Raw genomic sequence first — 16,442 nt, 5'->3', positions numbered from 1 at the left:
CTAACGCATCTAAACATACTCAGTGGGGAATCTGCAGCGTGGAGGACCTTATTATAGAAATCCACTTATTGCCAGACTGAGACAACTGCGGAGAGCCAACGGGAGAAGCGCTTCCCTTGGTCTGCTTATGAACCAAATAGCTTATGAAAGAAGCTGCTGCTCTGGGAGCTTGCCATGTGTGGAGAGCACCGTATATGGCAAAAGAATTATTTTCGTTTGATAAAAGGATGGAATCAGTGTGAGGCTGATTCAGTCTCAGTGGACAGAAGTACAATGATTTTTGGCTTTTTAATTAAAAATGGAATCTCACAGACACTCTTAGTGGCTCAGTTTCTACATATTTCTCCCCGTGTTTGCCTTCCAAAGCAGTCCTCTGGAAACACAGGAGATGAGGCATACAGCTCAGTGTGAGGAAGGGAAACAGAACTGGCTGTCAGGGTTGGGAGGATCTGGCGAACTTGTGACTGTGCCAGTACAGACATAACAGACCTTTGGTTGAATCCTTGCGGTGTACAAGGCAAGGGTCTGTACGATAAAGCCAAATAATCCCATTTGATATGCTGGAGCTGCCAAGGTGTGAGCCACATCTTTTGGGTAACTTCTTTTCTGTTTGTTTGTTTTGAGTTTTCTGAGGTGGGAGTTTTTTGGGTTGGTTTTTGGGTTTGTTGTTGTTGTTTTTGTTAGAATTAGATTGCAAGACTTGAATTCTGGTTACCCTTGGTGCATTTCTGAATTTCTGGTAATATTACAAAGCATTGCATAGAGATGTTTTACCAAATGCTTTGCTGAGCTTTGAATTACTTCATCTTTGCATTTAGCTTTAAACACTCTTTGCATAAAATACACCATGCAAAGTCATGGAAACTAGAGGGCACTCAGAGTTAAAACCAAATTCCCGCCTCTCATTCACCAGTATGTTTAGATTCTGGACATATCATCTCGTTCAGCTGCTATACTGCAAGAGGAGAGTGAGGATCTGACAGAATGGCCACAGCAAGACAATTGGGGCTCCTCGAACCTCCTTTCCGTGTCTCTTCAGACTCCTTTGTCACAGCTGCAAACCTGCAGCTTTTCCTTTGAGCAGCAGTAGTGACATGGGATTGGGACATTAAATGCTCTGTTTGCTCTGCCCTTGCTATGACCCTGATTAGAAAAAAAACGATCTCCACTGAATCTTGTGAGTGAAAAAATGAGCTTTACAGGTCTGCTTTTTGGGTTGATGTTTTAGGAGATTTTGCAAAAGAGCAGCGCCAAGAGATACACATGTAATTTCTCTTACATCGTGCTGCTAATGGACCATTAATGATATATTATTATTACAGGTTATTGAAACATTCTTTTAAATGATACAGCAACCCAAATCTAAATGCAGTAATTTATGGAATTAGCCATAATGCCTTGTGAGAGAAAATGTGAACTGATGCTTTTAAATACCAAAACCAGGTAGTTAAAAGGGAGAGGTTTGCTTCCCACAACAAGACATGATTTAAAACTGAACACAGTGCTGATTCATAATTTGTTTTCTTGTTCTTTTTTCAAGCTACAGCTAGTATTATGAAGTTAATGAAATACCTACTTTTAGATCTCCTGAGATATTGGCTCCTGCAAGAATGCCAGTAGCAGCTGGGAAAAAAATGGCAAACACCGAGAAAAATCCTTCTCCGCTTCGGAAATCTGGTCCAAAGTTTTCTGCAAATATTGATGCTGCAAACATAGGTGAAAATGAAACATACCACCAGGATTTGATTCCAAAGGTACTTAATGAAAAAAGTGAATAAGCTAGTCTTTCGCATCTGTACGGCTGGGTTTGAATCTGTCTCACATCATAAGCAAAGTGAATTTGATTTTCTTAGTCTGGTCCCCGGTAGGATGTGCTTGTCTGCATCTCAGAGATACAGATCCACATGGAAGTGACAGGAGTGTCACTACAGGGCTTGCACTTAGATCTGTGTAAAAGTTTGTCTGTGCTCTGCTGATATATAAATGACTCAAGCTGCAGCTAACTGCGCTGTCAGCTTCAGCAGCAGAGAGACAGACTCAGAATTAAAGATGAAATGAATTCCTTTGGTTTGCAAGCTTACTTAAACTCGAGCAGAAGATCCTGATCTTGTGGCCCTTTTTCAGTGGAATCTTGAACTCAGTATGAAGCCAAAAAGAATGCAAACTTACTATTTGATGATAGATCGCAAGGTTACTTGCCTTGGTAATTAAAAAAGCCTCTTGCCTTCTTTTCGTTGTTGGTAGGAATGACTGTCCCAATAAAGAAGTTTGCGATGGCAACAAGGAGAACAACTAGAAGAATAACTTGAGCCTATTAATAGAAGCAAAAAGATTTTCCTCATTATTTTAATTTGCATTGACAGGGGAGATGGCCAAGTTATCTGCATGTGTTCCCTGTGACAGATTTCTGATTTCTGTAGTGTTCAAAAATACAAGGAATCAAGATAGCTGGATCAGCTAATGACAACAGCAGATAGTTTTTACTGAGGAGGTTACAAAATATGTAGTTATAACTCAATTTCATGTTAGTTTCTTTGCAAGAAAAGACAAAACAAAACAGCTAATGCATTAATATCAAGTATGAGACATGTTTATATTGTTATAAAATTTGTTTAGTTGCAGTGGGTTGTCACTTCAAGGGTTATAATATCTACTTGTTTTTCTGATCTGTTTTACAAGTAGCCTGTGTCCCAGCAGAATGTAAAAATAAGGGTGCTATTCTGGACCTGATTTTGATAGCTGTATTCCACCCTCTCAAGTATTTCCATTTGAATTTCCATTTTAACCTTTTTTTTTGTTTTTACAGGTGAAGGAATAGCAGAAGTCATTAGAGATTAAGGAACAGATAGCAAATAGGGCTCTTATCCTGAGGAGGGCTTGAGAGAGTACAGTGATAAAAGCATATATTGTTTTTACTACTGTTCATTCCGTCAAGCTGTATCAAAAATAAGGGCAAAAGAGGCACTTACCCAAGTCTCTAAATGATGCCATGAATTATAAAAATCAATATAATCAGGCTGTCTGCAGAACACAGACTTCCTCTTCCCTTTTAAATGTATGCTCAAGGAAGAGCATGGAGTAATTGTGCTTTCATTGAATGTAATGATTAAACTACTATTGCTTTTAGAAAGATTAAGCGTAAACTGAAACTAAGTGCTTTTGAAAATTCCACCTGTGGTTTAGCATTCCTCACACAACAATGCTGTACAGTAGTCTAATATACTGCTTTCTTTTATGTTCATTTGAAGGTTTACCTTGGCTTCCCATTCCATGCCAGCAACAGAGATGCCGAGAAGACATACAACAGTTATGGTACCTATTATTCTGATGTCATTGAACTCATCTACCATCAGCGTATCACTCTCCTGAAAGCAGTAAGAGATGTTATTAGAACCAGTCTATCTCTGCCTGACTGGTGGGGTCGGGTAAGAAGGTGAAATAGAAAGCAATGAGCTGTCAAAATTTCAGAAATTTGTGAGACCAAGTGTTTGTATTTCATGTTCCAGCTGGCTCTTTGGAGTTGGGGTTATTTGGCTGTCTAATTAGATGTCTCTTCCTTTTCTGATTTTGAGATTCTTGTTGAGAAATGTTTGAACTACATTCATAAGGTAGAAGTAATGGAGAAGCGCTCTATGGCATGTTTAGACAGACCAGCTTCTTCCCTGCTAAAGATGTCCCTCAAACCTCAGCTAAAAAGTATCGCCACTTAAACAAATATATAAAAAACCCCCAAACAACCAAGAAAAAAAACCCCCAACAACCCAAACCCAATCCGCCCACAAAAAAACTCCACTCAAAACAATTTTATCATATATGTAAAACATCTACATTTACCTTAAGAAGTTCGACAACCGTTTCGGCAAATCCAACTACGTACATGGCAACGGCCACTGCGTTCGCAAAAGCAAAGATAAGTCCTATAGATCCACCAAACTCTGGGCCTAGACTTCTTGAGATGAGATAGTATGCTCCACCTGCAAACAGAAGTGATTGGGATCGCAGCACGCCTAAATGCTCAGGTTTTGCTCATTTTTCTCACATAAATAATACTGCAGGAATCTCTGCTTGTAGACTAACAAACATAACCAGTATTTTCCCTAATAGAAATGTGCTTTGTACTGGTTCTACCTTCCGACTTTTCTGTATGCCTTTCTATTGCAGAACCAGTTTTAGCCCACATTAGCATGCAAAACTGGGCCTTCACAAAATTTTCCATGGTGCATATTATAGTAAGGCAGAGCAGAGAGAACCTCACTTCCAGACAGTTTCTAACTTACTTGGATCTATCCCAACGTTATCATGAAAGATCATATTCTTTGGTACGTTGTTAAAGCTCCAGCAATAGTGATGCAGTGAATCTTTAATCTTTTTTTGCATATCACCATAAATGGGACGTATTACTCTCTCAGCTAATTATTTCATCTCATCTCACTGGCACTTCATAGTTATTGTCAGGAAGTGTTTAAGATTATATGCATTTGAATTTACTGTTGATCCATCGAGAGAGATCACTCCAAATATATTTACTTATTACTGCTTTGCTTATAACACAGTTATCTGAATTCCTTTTTTTTTTCCCTAATCCAAATCTGCAGATTTTTGTATTTTTCATGAGATCATATTCACTTACCTCCTCTTACTACTCCATTCGTGCAAATGGCAGACATGGAGATACCTGTTAATGTGGTTACTACTACACTCAGACCAATAACTATGATTCCAAGACCTGAAAGATCCGAAAAAGAAAGTATAATCAAGTCTATTCAAATACCTGTTCTGCTTAAATGATGTAGTAAGAACTTGCCATTTTCCACAGAGGTTAGAGCAGACCGGCTATAACAATAAGGTTCTGAAATGCACTAAAACTTTGTTTCATAAAATACCTGATATGCGCTTTTCCAGCAAAATTATTTATTCTTCTTCCAAGAAGTGGCTGAAATGTGAGGAGTTTTAGAAAGGAGGTGTTAAAGTGAGGGTACCCACTGATCTGCATCAGTCTTTAAAACGAGAGGAAGAGATGCCTCATGCTCAGTTTGTCCGAGGAGGTCCAACCTGGAACGCTCTGAGTAAGAAAGACCTGCTGAAAGGGAACAGAACTCCATGGAAAGCCAGAAGCCATCCCTCGCTCAGCATGCGGCAGGAACACCTGAAACGTACTGCACAGACTGAACTGAAATCTGGGATTTATTAAAAGTGACAACTCAAACATGCCATAAATTGTGATTAGAGGTGGCTAGAATTGTTACCTTCCAATTCCTTCAGATGTACCATTTGGTTTATCGTCCCTCTGGTTTGGCTCATATGAAAATAATACGTAAAGACCTTTTTTGGCTTGAAAGCATTAGTAACCCTAAGATTTTTACCTCCACGGACAAACCCATTAGTTGCTATTGCAGAAGTTGACAACCCAGTAATTGAGGTTACCATCGTGGCGAGAAGAATTATGATTACTCCAAGACCTGTCAGTAATAAGAAGATAAAATATTTTACTCATGTTCCATGATTCCTACAAATCATTCTCTCTTTAAATTGAATTTTCAGGCCAGAATCAGAGCAATAAACTGAAAAGATGGTTTGTTGACCACTTGCAGTTTGCAGAACATTTCCAAGGAGTCCATGTCACGGTAGTAAATTATTCCCATCAGTCTTCAAGCAGTGATTCTTTCTGATAGGAGTACCCTAGACAGAAGCTCTTGTGATTTTCAAGGGCTGGAGAAAATGAGCAAACAAGCATCCCTTGGCACGGATGCTTATATCTACCTTTAATATACATCCTGGCTGCTTAAGTAAAGAGAACGACACATTAGTGAGAGCCAGTGTTTGTAAAATGCTGCTGGTTTTCATCAGTTAATTAAATATTGAATCAGAGAAAGACTGACTGTATAGTTTCATAGTGCACCAGGACAAAGAGTCTGTCAGGTAGAGAGACAAGACCCAAGTGCTAGCCTTCTAGATCCTTACTTTCCAAGCTATCAAGTGCTGCACTTCCCCACTCTCTCCTCATCTCCCTCTTACCCTGCAAAAAGTAGTTTTACTACTGCATTTCCACCTTCTGGCTTTCAGATCAGGGTCCTGACTGCAGTTCATATGGGATGGTTATAGACATCCAGTCCCTGAATGAATGTTCTTTGCTGCTTAAATTATAGCCATGTTATCACAATCCTTTAGGTTGGGGCAATGTAATGGGTGAGATATAAATGATATATAGCATAGTGTAGGATATTTAAAGTGATTTGAGCCTCTAATAAATCATGTTTATCCTATTGATTTCTGAACTCTTACTATAAGTAGTTATGCACCTATTTTGTATGCTGCTCTGTATAAAAAAATCCAGATGGTTATTCCTTTTGGTCATCTACCATTGCATAGAAGGATGTTGTTAAGCCGTGCAAATTTGGGGCCTGAGAAGTGGATGCATATGACTTTGAATCAGCTGTTAACTCTCATCATCAGCTGTTAAAATTATTTGGTAAGTGCATGTGCATCTTAAGGAGTATTTTACCAGGGTTTTCTGTTGCATTTCACAATTCACATTTTGTTAACATGTATGATAAATAGGGTCAAATATTTACTCAATGAACAATATCTGCTTGGGAAGGCTTTGATGTTAATTAAACCCCCAATATTTTAACATTTAAGAAGAAAAATGCATAAAATGAAGCGACTCAACCACACCACCATTGTGACGTAACGTAATGTAACTCAATGGTAATAGTCAGGGCCAGATTTTCACTTCACATAAACTTGGTGGTTTTCCCTGTCTTTGGCTAAGCATCCCATGTATAAGAACAAATACAGACTTCAGAGAGTCCCCAGGTGTTAGAGGGAAATACCAGACTGGTTTTGGACCTGGAACCTTGTCAAGACCATACTTTCCTTTTTTTCCCAGCTGATGATAAACAGAGAACCTTGTTGGAACATTGGGGGTTTTTTCCCCCCTATAAGAGCTTTTTGCCCTAGACAGCCTCTCAGGATAAGGAAATAATTGGTTTTTCTCCCTTTGGCCCTCCAGTGATGGGGCTATAAATGGTGCCCAGATGGTGGTTTAACTGACTCATTTAATTTCCATGTTCGTAGCAGTACCCAGTGAAATCCGTGAGCCTTGGTGATGATGAACTTCTATCACTGTTCTCCTTAAGCAGCTTGGCTAGGGACTGGAAGCTCATTGCTTTTAAGACATTCAGAAAGTGCACTGAGAAATTATTCAAATGGAATTTGATGTCTCATTTTCAGAAGTAAAACTAACCCCCGTACATAAGGCATGCAATTTTAAAAAGCAACAGCAGAGCAATAAACCATAAGAAAGGAGTGTCTGCTTATCGATGAATTAAAATGGTAAAATTAAATGTGAAAGCAGAAAGGCTGTAACTGATGTTGGTGCAAATTAATATTAAAATCTGATTAAAGTTTAGATTGAAACCCAAGCATATGGCTGCTAAGTAAGTTGTTCTATAATGAATTACTCTTGCCTATGGCTATTCTCACACCTCAAAACAAAGTAATACTTCTTGATGATCTCAATAAGTTACTAAACTGCCCTTAAAAACTAATTTTGCATGAAACCCCAGAGCAAAGTCTTGGCAATATTAAGATGCGGAATTTTCATGGCAAGGCATATACTTATGAGTGCCCTGGGCTGTGCGCTCTCATTTGGTATGCATCATAAAATCAGCAAGCACCCCTTTGTCAGGCGCTGTGCTAGAGCCAGGCATGAGGCATTGCAAAAGTAGTCAAGTCCTTCCGCTCAGGTCAGGATCTTTTATTGGGCAGGTTGGTTCTTTTGGGGTGGTTTTTTTATTTGTGTCTCTAAGTTCGCGGTTGGATTTTTTTCTTAATAAGCCTTTCACTCGTTTCTCTTTTTTTTTAACAGCTCGGCCTTGCTCAAGTGCAACTTCTGTGAGGTTACTGTATTTTGCTAGAAGTGAGACTTCAACCACGCAAAATTTTGGAGGTGTTTCGGTTCAGTGTTTTGTTTCACTTCCATTGACCCTCACACTAGCCACCGTGAAGAAAATTAACTCTGTCCCAACTAAAACCAGCACAGAAGCGAATGACATTTATATTCAGTCTGAATCTGAGCACTGAGTTTTATCCAAGACCAGGGGAGTTGCCGTGTGAGTGGGCGGCGGTGTGGTGCTTCACTGCTAGCTGGGATTAAACCACGTCACGCCCCAAGGCCAGAATTTGGACTCCAGCTTGTGTTTACTTAATATTTCCAGTCTGTGAGAATCCAGACTGAAACACTTGCCACCCACCCTTTGGATTGCTGGTTTTTATGCCGTCTGGGTGCCAGTCCAAGCTTAGGGCTCCAATATTCTAGATCATGTGACACAGAGTGACACTGCCGTTGCAGTTTCTGTGCTTCCCCAGAGCAGCCGCTCTGAAAAAGGAGTTGTACCACACACCTACTGATACGTTGCACCTCACTGAGCTGCTCTTCTAGTTGCTGCAGATTCTTGCAGTGTTGTGAGCACTTTCCTCTGACACTGGTTTCATAGAACACTCAAACAGCATGCTGGTCGGAGGCCTCAGGGCCCAGTCTCTCTTTGGACTAATTAATTTGCACAGTGAAGAAGCAAAGATACAGCACACGGTGGAGTGTACTTAGTTAATTTATATGAAAGCTGTAGCAGAGTTTTTCAACCTTCATGTTTCATAGTACACTAGTATCTAGTGCTGTGCTGTAGTTAAAAATAACAAAATCCTGATGAGATGAGATCTCCTTCCAGTTCTGTTTTCATCTTTGCAGAGAAGTGTGAAGAAGCGTTGTTTTTTAACATGTAGATGACAAGGTTTGGGATTCACAGATAAGCAAAGTGTGAACTCTTAAAGGTTAACTCTGCACGCACGTATTAGAAATTGGCCCGAGTCATGAAGTTTACATCTGTTACAGGATCTAAATACAAATTTCACCAAAGCTTAGAAATACTCAAATGTGATGATCATATGCATAGTTAACAGATCTATGCCTCTGAGCCGTAATTTGGCTGCGAGGCTGGAAAATTCCAATAGTTTGGAGGATTAACATCTCTCACCCTGGCAAGCATTTGAAAACATTATTTAGTTCAACATGCAAATGCACATCTCAGATTATATATTAATCATGATCACGTATAGTTTATCCTCTTTATCCCTTTCACTGCTGAAAATGATATTAAATAAGATACATACCAATTCCTGCTTGACCTACGATCCAGGAAAGTCGAATAAAAAGCATCACACCCCAGATATTAAGCATACATCTTACCTAGGTTTTAAACAAAGGAGACGGCATTAGTGCAACGTTGAAAGTAGCGTTGACAACCAGAAGGTGCCAGTGTGCACTGCGGGCTGTTCACGGGCACCCCAAACATCCCTCAACTCTGCCTCCCCCTCTGACTTCTTGAAAGGCCTTAGTGTTGCAGGACTAATCTGTATTTTCTTTTAATTTTTGTAGACATGCAGGTAAGTTTCTCACCAGCACACCCTTCACCCATCCGAACTTGACAAATCCTGTTTTGTTTTCTTCTTCCTTGCTGGCTGCTGCCTCATCTCCGGCGGTGCTTTCTCCATTAGCCACTCTCTCGGCTGAGCCGGTGCTCACGGCGATGTTCTGAAGGGACACACAGAAAGCAAGTTTTTGTGCCGAGCAGAGGACGCCTGGCTGCATGAGACGTGGGATAAAGGAATTCCCAAGAAGATCAGGTCTGTCTCTATAGTGGGTTTTTTTTAAACACAGAGTTGTGACAGGTTTTGTGAGGAGTTGGCAGTAGATAAACCATTGCCGGGTATTGTCTGGGTCCTCTGCAAAGACCTTCAGGAAGGACCACGTTACCTTGCCGTAGTCTGGCAAGAAGGGGAAACATCTGTGATTCTGTGAAACATATGTGGATTTTTTTATCTTGCTTAAGCTTCAAAGCTGTTTCTGTATTTTGTTCATGAGCTTAAAAAAAGCCCCAGCAAACAAAACCCAGACACTCATGCTAATGTTTGGACTCCCTCCTCATGGACGGGGGCTCTAGCCACTGTGATGCAAGGTTGTAGAATGCCTTTGAGACGGTAAATCCAGGACTGTGCTCCCAAATGAGAAATAAGTGACTGCGTAATACGTTTCCACATGGATTAAACTTGGTGCCTATGGCACTTTGGGCCCGAAGTGAAATGGGAATAGAGGTTCTATTGAAAGCCTGTGACTTTGTGCTCCTGAGTTACTTAGATAATTTTGACAATTCTTACCCTGAAATAATAATGGCTGTGTTTGCTCAACATGCAGAAAATTATTAAAGTGAGTTAAGGAAGATTAGCGGAATGAGGGGGTTTTGCTACAGTAGTTAGGATTTCAAACACAATAAAATAAAAACAAAAGGGTTTGGTCTTTGTACTTGAAACAAGTTGTTTCCTATGTACCTTGAATTAATTTGTGCTCTCTGTGCCATTATCATAAATTATGGCCTCAAACCTTCCATAAATGCATTTTAAATTGGTGTGCTTTAGTGAATGATTGGTTATTTACCAAGCAGCTGTACCTGTGCTACTCATGCATCAAGGATGTGGAATAAAAGTGACAGAACATTTTGAAAAGCTATGAAAATAAAAAATTAAATACTTTTTATAAAAAAAAAAAAAAATCCCTTTCCTCGTTTCCGAGCAGTTTAGTCTTCATCTCTCCTGGGGCTAAAGATGATGAGCTCATCAAGTCTCCATAACAAGTGTGGAAAATAGCCAAGATGAGGAAAGGTTAGATGATTTCTTATGTAGGGTAAATATTAAGCCCAAGTAATTATCACCAGCCATCAGCTGTGAAATAGCACTTAGACTATTTTTTAAGGACTTAATTGGCGATTTGTGGCTTAATGTGTGCAAAACCTGACACGTCTTGCTAAAAGATGACACACATTTGACTCCAGCAGTGTGGCAGCTAGATATTTGAAGTTCCGTTCAACCTGCCTTACATTCTGACATTTGAAAAATTACATATTAAAACAGTGTATTAAATATTAATATTTATCTTCTTAAGTTAAGCCCAGCATCAAAGCACAATGGGAATGCTTATGTGATGTTTAGCCATCTGAAGTCAAACATATGTCACTTCTTATCAGAATCTGGCAATGGGCTTTGACAGGACAGTTGTCTTCAATTTGAGTTTCAAGAAAGCTGGGGGTGAGAGGGGTGGGATTGCCTTGGGGTATGGTGTGGTAAGCTCAGACTTTAATGTTAAAGTAAAAAGGAATAAAGTGTCTTCTCCAGGACTGAATCTTGGGCTGTTAGTCTAACCCCTGTACATGCTCAGTGTGGCGTTTCATCCCCTCCTCGGTGAAGGCTGGAGAGCCTGCTGCACGCTGGGGCTGGAGGATGGATAGGCGCCCCATCCGCTTGCCTGTACTGCTTTTCCCTCCTCATACGAGCTCAGCCTTTTCATATCAGCTGAATTCCCTTCCCTTTTAGTCTGCTATTTGGTGACCTCATGTTTGTTTTTTCCTCAGAATAAACTTTGCAGACCGAAGTGATTTGTCCAAGGTCACGAAGCCAGTCCCTGGGACGGCCATGCTAATGGTGGGTCGTTTGTTCCAGTGCTGTGGTTAGTGGCTCCCAGACCAGGGCCACGACTCACGTAAGGGCACCGCAGGCTGCCAGCGCGACAAAAATACCATTACCTGACATTCACCTTCCTATCTTGAGAGGCATAAAATTACCCTTCTGTAAGCTGGATATTGGAAAAAGTCTGGGAATGACCAAACTAGATGATGCTTTTTTCCCTAACACTCCTAACCTGTGAAGCAATTTTCCCTTCATTTTATTAAGGGATGGAATCTGCCCTCTTTTTAATCTTCTCTAAGTGAAAGCCTTTAAAATCCTGATGTGGTTTAACGTTGGCTAGTAATTAAATACCATGCTCGCTCACCTCCCCCTCTCCTCCAGTGGAGGAGGAGAATTGGAGGAAAAGACAAGGAAGATCATGGATTGAGATAAGAAATATTTCATAATTTAATATAAATTAATATTATAGTGATACTAATAATGATACTACTAATAATGAGTAATTAAAGTAATAAAAAATAAAATATGTTATACAATTGCTCACCACCCAGTGACTGATACACAGCCAGGTCCTGAGTAGCGAGACCCAGAGCCCAAGAACGATCGCAGCAGAGCCTGAACAAGCCCCATGAGCGAGAGCACAACCAAGAAAGCCAATCGACCCACCAAGCTACCTAGCTAAGAGACAAACAAATGAGCTAATGAGCAACCTAACAAGCTAACGAGCAAACCACAGCCTGCCTGCCCACCCCCAGCCTATATACTGAGCATGATGTGCTATGGAATGAAAGACCCCTTTGGTTAGTTCGGGTTAGCGGTCTGAACTATGCTTCCCCTCTCCTCTTCCCCAGCTTGTAATGAGGAAGTTGGGGACACAGGTGCAATATCAGAAGCAGAAAAGTCCTTGAATTGGTGCAAGCACTCCCCAGCACCAACTAACAAACACCTTATTAGTAGTCTTCTCAGGGCAAATCCAAAACATAACCTCATACCAGCTGCTGTGAAGAAAATTAACTCTGTCCTGACTAAAACCAGCACAAATCCCTAAACAAATTTATCTAATTTTGTTTAAAATAAACAAACCATTGAGAGATGCAACAGCAAAAAAACCTGGATTTTCTGGTAATGGTCAAAACTGAAAATCCCTTAATATGCTAATCCTGAGTACATGTTCATCCAGCATTACATTCAAAGCCAATGCACTATTTTTCTCTTCTCTGGCTACTACTGAAGTAAATGATGTCTATAGGAAGAAGTTTCTTGGAAATGTGTTTAGTCCCTTGAGATGCAGCTTATACGTCTTCAAATGAGTGGGGATACCAAATTCATATTCTTCCCTTTTCCCATCCACTTTGCATTCATTTTTGGAAATAAATAATGACCCAGGTTTCTCCTTTCTATGTAAGCCATTTTTTGCAGGTTTCTGGAGACCTTAATTAAAATGTTGGTCCAAACCTAAGAAACTGTTCTAGTAAGATCCTAAAGAATCAGGTCCTAATTTCCTAATGACTTTTTTTTTTTTTTTGCTTGATTTCATTACTTTATGTTAATCCTCCTTAGGACAGGTAATCTCCTGAGAACTGGAGTTTGAACAAGATCTGGACCAGCATCCAAAAATCAGATGCTTGTCCAAATTATTCAGATCTCAGAAGAATGTAAAGCCTAGTGAAATGGTAAAAAGAGCGTGTTTTCTCGAAAGATTTTTTATTTCATTACTGCCCAACCGAGAAAAATAGGGGATTTTGCTGCATATTGACATTTTAGTCTGACTATAGAGGTGACCTCTCAATTTTCAGCTCTGCCCTGACAAGTGCATAATTAAAGAACCTCAAAAAAGGTTTGATTTTTAATTCTGTAATTAGGTGTATCCTGTGTCTCTCCTCTGCTTTTTACAGAGAACTTGGTATTGTGGCTTAAGGGGGAGTCTAATTTTACCAAAGTCATTAGAGTATCATATTATTCGACTGGTTTGTAGTAGGATTTTTTAATAGCTTGACTGTGTCAAAGTGCTTAATCTAGTTCTTATCCCTGGAAGGTCTCATTACAGCTTTTCATGCTACTTATTTTGCATGGAGGTGATTCTTCTAAAAAGATCTAGATGGGTGAATAGACAGCAAAATTCACTTATCTACCAGTCTGAGGCAATAACACAGAAGTTACTGTGGGAGCAGCTTTGTGGAATGGGACCTGGGGGTCCTGGTGGACAAGAAGGTCAGTATGAGTGAACAGTGGGCTGCTGTGGCAAAGAAAGTCAACGGGATGCTGGGCTGCATCACCAGCAGAGGTAAAGAAGTCATCAACCCACCCTACTCAGCACTTGCCAGGCCACGGGTGGAATAGTGTGTTCAGTTTTGGGCCCCACTATGCAAGGGAGATGTGGGCAGGCTGGAGAGGGTCCAGAGAAGGGCCACAAAGATGATCCAAGGACTGGAAAGCCTGGAAGAAAAGGCTGAGAGAACTCAGTTTGTTCAGCCTGGAGAAAAGAAGGCTTAGGGGAGACCTTATCGCCATGTTCCAGTGTTTAAAGGGTAGCTACAAAGAAGATGGAGACTCCCTTTTTACAAGGAGTCACATGGAGGGGCAATGGGCACAAGTTACTCCTGGGGAGATTCCCATTGGACACAAGAGGAAAATTTTTCCCAATGAAACAAATCAGCCATTGGAATAATCTCCCCAGGGAAGCGGTGCATTCCCCAACATTGGACACTTGAGATTCAGCTGGACAGGGTGCTGGGCCATCTTGTCTAGACCGTGCTTTTGCCAAGGAAGGTTGGACCAGATGGTCCTTGAGGCCCCTTCAACCTGGTATTCTGCAGTTTTATGAAGTTAGTGAAAATCTGGTATTTGAGACTTGATACTACCAACTTCTCAAAATTCTTTCCTGTGGAAGTTTTGAAAGTGCAAACCCTAAAGGATTATACCTCACCGATGTATATTCTGGCAAGTAGCCATAGTGGGTGACAAAAGTGAGGATTATCACAATAAAGGGCATGTTTTGGTATTTCACTGTTCATTTACTGCAAGTATGTGGGAGAAAAAATGGAGCAAACAGGAAGCATCTGCTAAGGGGAAGTTTTTTTCCGTTAAATCCATTGGCCATATGTATCAATAGTAAACCTCTTACACTGTGCTGACCAAAAGTAGGTCCACTCAGAAGGGGAAAGGAGAAACAGCCCTAGAAAGGCTTTCAAAGGCAGGTTAGCCTCTTCATTCATTTGCTCTTACATGGATATAGCCCCATCTACTACATGAGCAAAGTCTAAACAGCTCTTCTATGTGAGAGATAAGGAGGAATTTAACCAAAATACTCCTCTAGAAATGCTTTCTATGTAATCATTCAAGATGCACTTCAAGTTCACTCCAAATTCATTGGTATAATGAGCATGAAGGCCTAAAATCATTCACTGAATAGGTACCTGAAAACTGTTTTCTGCTATACCTCTTCTGAGAGAACACTTTCAACCTCAACACCCTTGTTCTGGATTTTCTTGCTGTTGGAATGGTTTGTTACAGAAACTGACAGGTAGTGCTTTGGATTTCTCATGAGTTGCGATTGCATTCATTGCACATGCTTTTTGTAATACTTACAGATCTATATATATAAATGATTATAACAGAGGAATCTGTAAAACTTACTTAGCACTGGCATTAAATTCAAGTTTAGAATAAGTGTGAGTTGTGTAGCTTGGTTAAATTATGAATCGATATTCATCATCTGCCATCCTAACTCTTTAGTGAAACAAAGAGATTCAGTGGTTCTATATTTTAGACAAGATTAAGCGATTTTTTTCTGCTAATTAAGTACATTACTATCACCTTTTAATAAAAATCTTTGCTCTGAGCAGGGTACAGGGCAGAAAACATACTGCAGCTACCAAAGGAAATACGGTAAGTGATTACTTGTACTTTTTCTCTTGGGCAAGGTCCATGAATTTACGACTTTCTCATATTAATAAACAGAATTAACAGCCTGGAAAAGGAATAGAGAAAATCTGCATTTTTCCTTTCCACTTACCTTTGCCAGTTGTTCATGAATTTCTAATAAGCTTGGTCTGCTGATCTTATTCCCACTGATGCTGCCAGTGTTTCTGTAATAATCAATTTTGGGAACTGGGTCCACTGTGTTATGGCCAAAAGTTTGCAGGTAATACATCTTACTGTGAGTATCATAGGGGTGTAAACTAGCTTCTGTTTTCTCCCCACTTGGAAGGAAATTGTCATATAATTCTCTTTTTCCTGGCCTGTAACTGATTCTCAGCCTGTTATGTGCTTCGTCAGTAAAAGACGTTTCTTCATAATGCGGTGGGTCAGAGCCCACATCCTCTTGGGACGTTTCATTGTTGTCGTGGCTTTCATTAATTATGTTAACTTGAAATCGATTTGCATTTGGATCCAAGAATACATTTGCTGAATTATTCATTGACATCTTTGGGGATGCTCTAGCCGGAGGTCGGTGATCCGTTTACTCTTCTGTGGCAGCAGCTGGTTAGTTGGAGGGACAGCCAAGGCTTTAGTGCTGCTGCATGTGAAACCTTTGCTCTTTGCGTAATGACCTTCTGAGAATTTTTTCTTGAGATGGCCCAGCAGTCTTCCTAGGGTTGTCTGCTGTGTTTCTGCTATAAAACACATTAAACAAAACATTTCTATTAACTTGCACAGTTAAGTTTTCCACCATAAGCTCGCCCCTGCCTCACCAAATATCCGTGAGATTGTCATCCTATGACTAAAATAGTTGAGCCAAAGACTGTTTTTGTGGGGACGTTTCCATATGTGACAGGCGCACTCCACCCCTTACCCAAATTAGTGGTAGTTTGGTGCAGGCTCCGGAGGAGGTAAAGGCCTGAGCCGAAGCCGGGCCGTGAACTGCTCTAGTTTCTGTCCTCTGAAAACCCACAAAGGAGCAGAGTGACACCGTGAGCATCGAT

At 40.4% G+C, this 16,442-nt stretch overlaps 1 protein-coding gene across 2 annotated transcripts in view; it reads right to left on the bottom strand.

The window, feature by feature from the left end:
- Positions 1-15,943, bottom strand: part of SLC12A1 (solute carrier family 12 (sodium/potassium/chloride transporter), member 1) — a 48,791-nt gene extending 32,848 nt beyond the window's left edge. The window contains exons 1-8 of one of the 2 annotated variants that reach the window (XM_010159369.1): positions 15,533-15,943; positions 9,458-9,592; positions 9,172-9,247; positions 5,364-5,459; positions 3,835-3,974; positions 3,255-3,365; positions 2,200-2,311; positions 1,577-1,704 (exon numbers count right to left, since the gene is read on the bottom strand). In XM_010159369.1, coding sequence (XP_010157671.1) covers positions 1,577-1,704; positions 2,200-2,311; positions 3,255-3,365; positions 3,835-3,974; positions 5,364-5,459; positions 9,172-9,247; positions 9,458-9,592; positions 15,533-15,943 — 1,209 coding nt within the window. Of the gene's footprint in view, positions 1-1,576; positions 1,705-2,199; positions 2,312-3,254; positions 3,366-3,834; positions 3,975-4,630; positions 4,727-5,363; positions 5,460-9,171; positions 9,248-9,457; positions 9,593-15,532 lie in introns of both variants that reach the window. The other variant, XM_010159370.1, reaches the window with a different exon arrangement.
- Between the last annotated feature and the right edge of the window lie 499 nt (positions 15,944-16,442).

Source organism: Eurypyga helias, unplaced genomic scaffold (genome assembly GCF_000690775.1).
Source record: "Eurypyga helias isolate BGI_N326 unplaced genomic scaffold, ASM69077v1 scaffold19099, whole genome shotgun sequence".
NCBI lineage: Eukaryota > Metazoa > Chordata > Aves > Eurypygiformes > Eurypygidae > Eurypyga > Eurypyga helias.
This window is presented reverse-complemented; position numbering and strand designations above follow the sequence as displayed.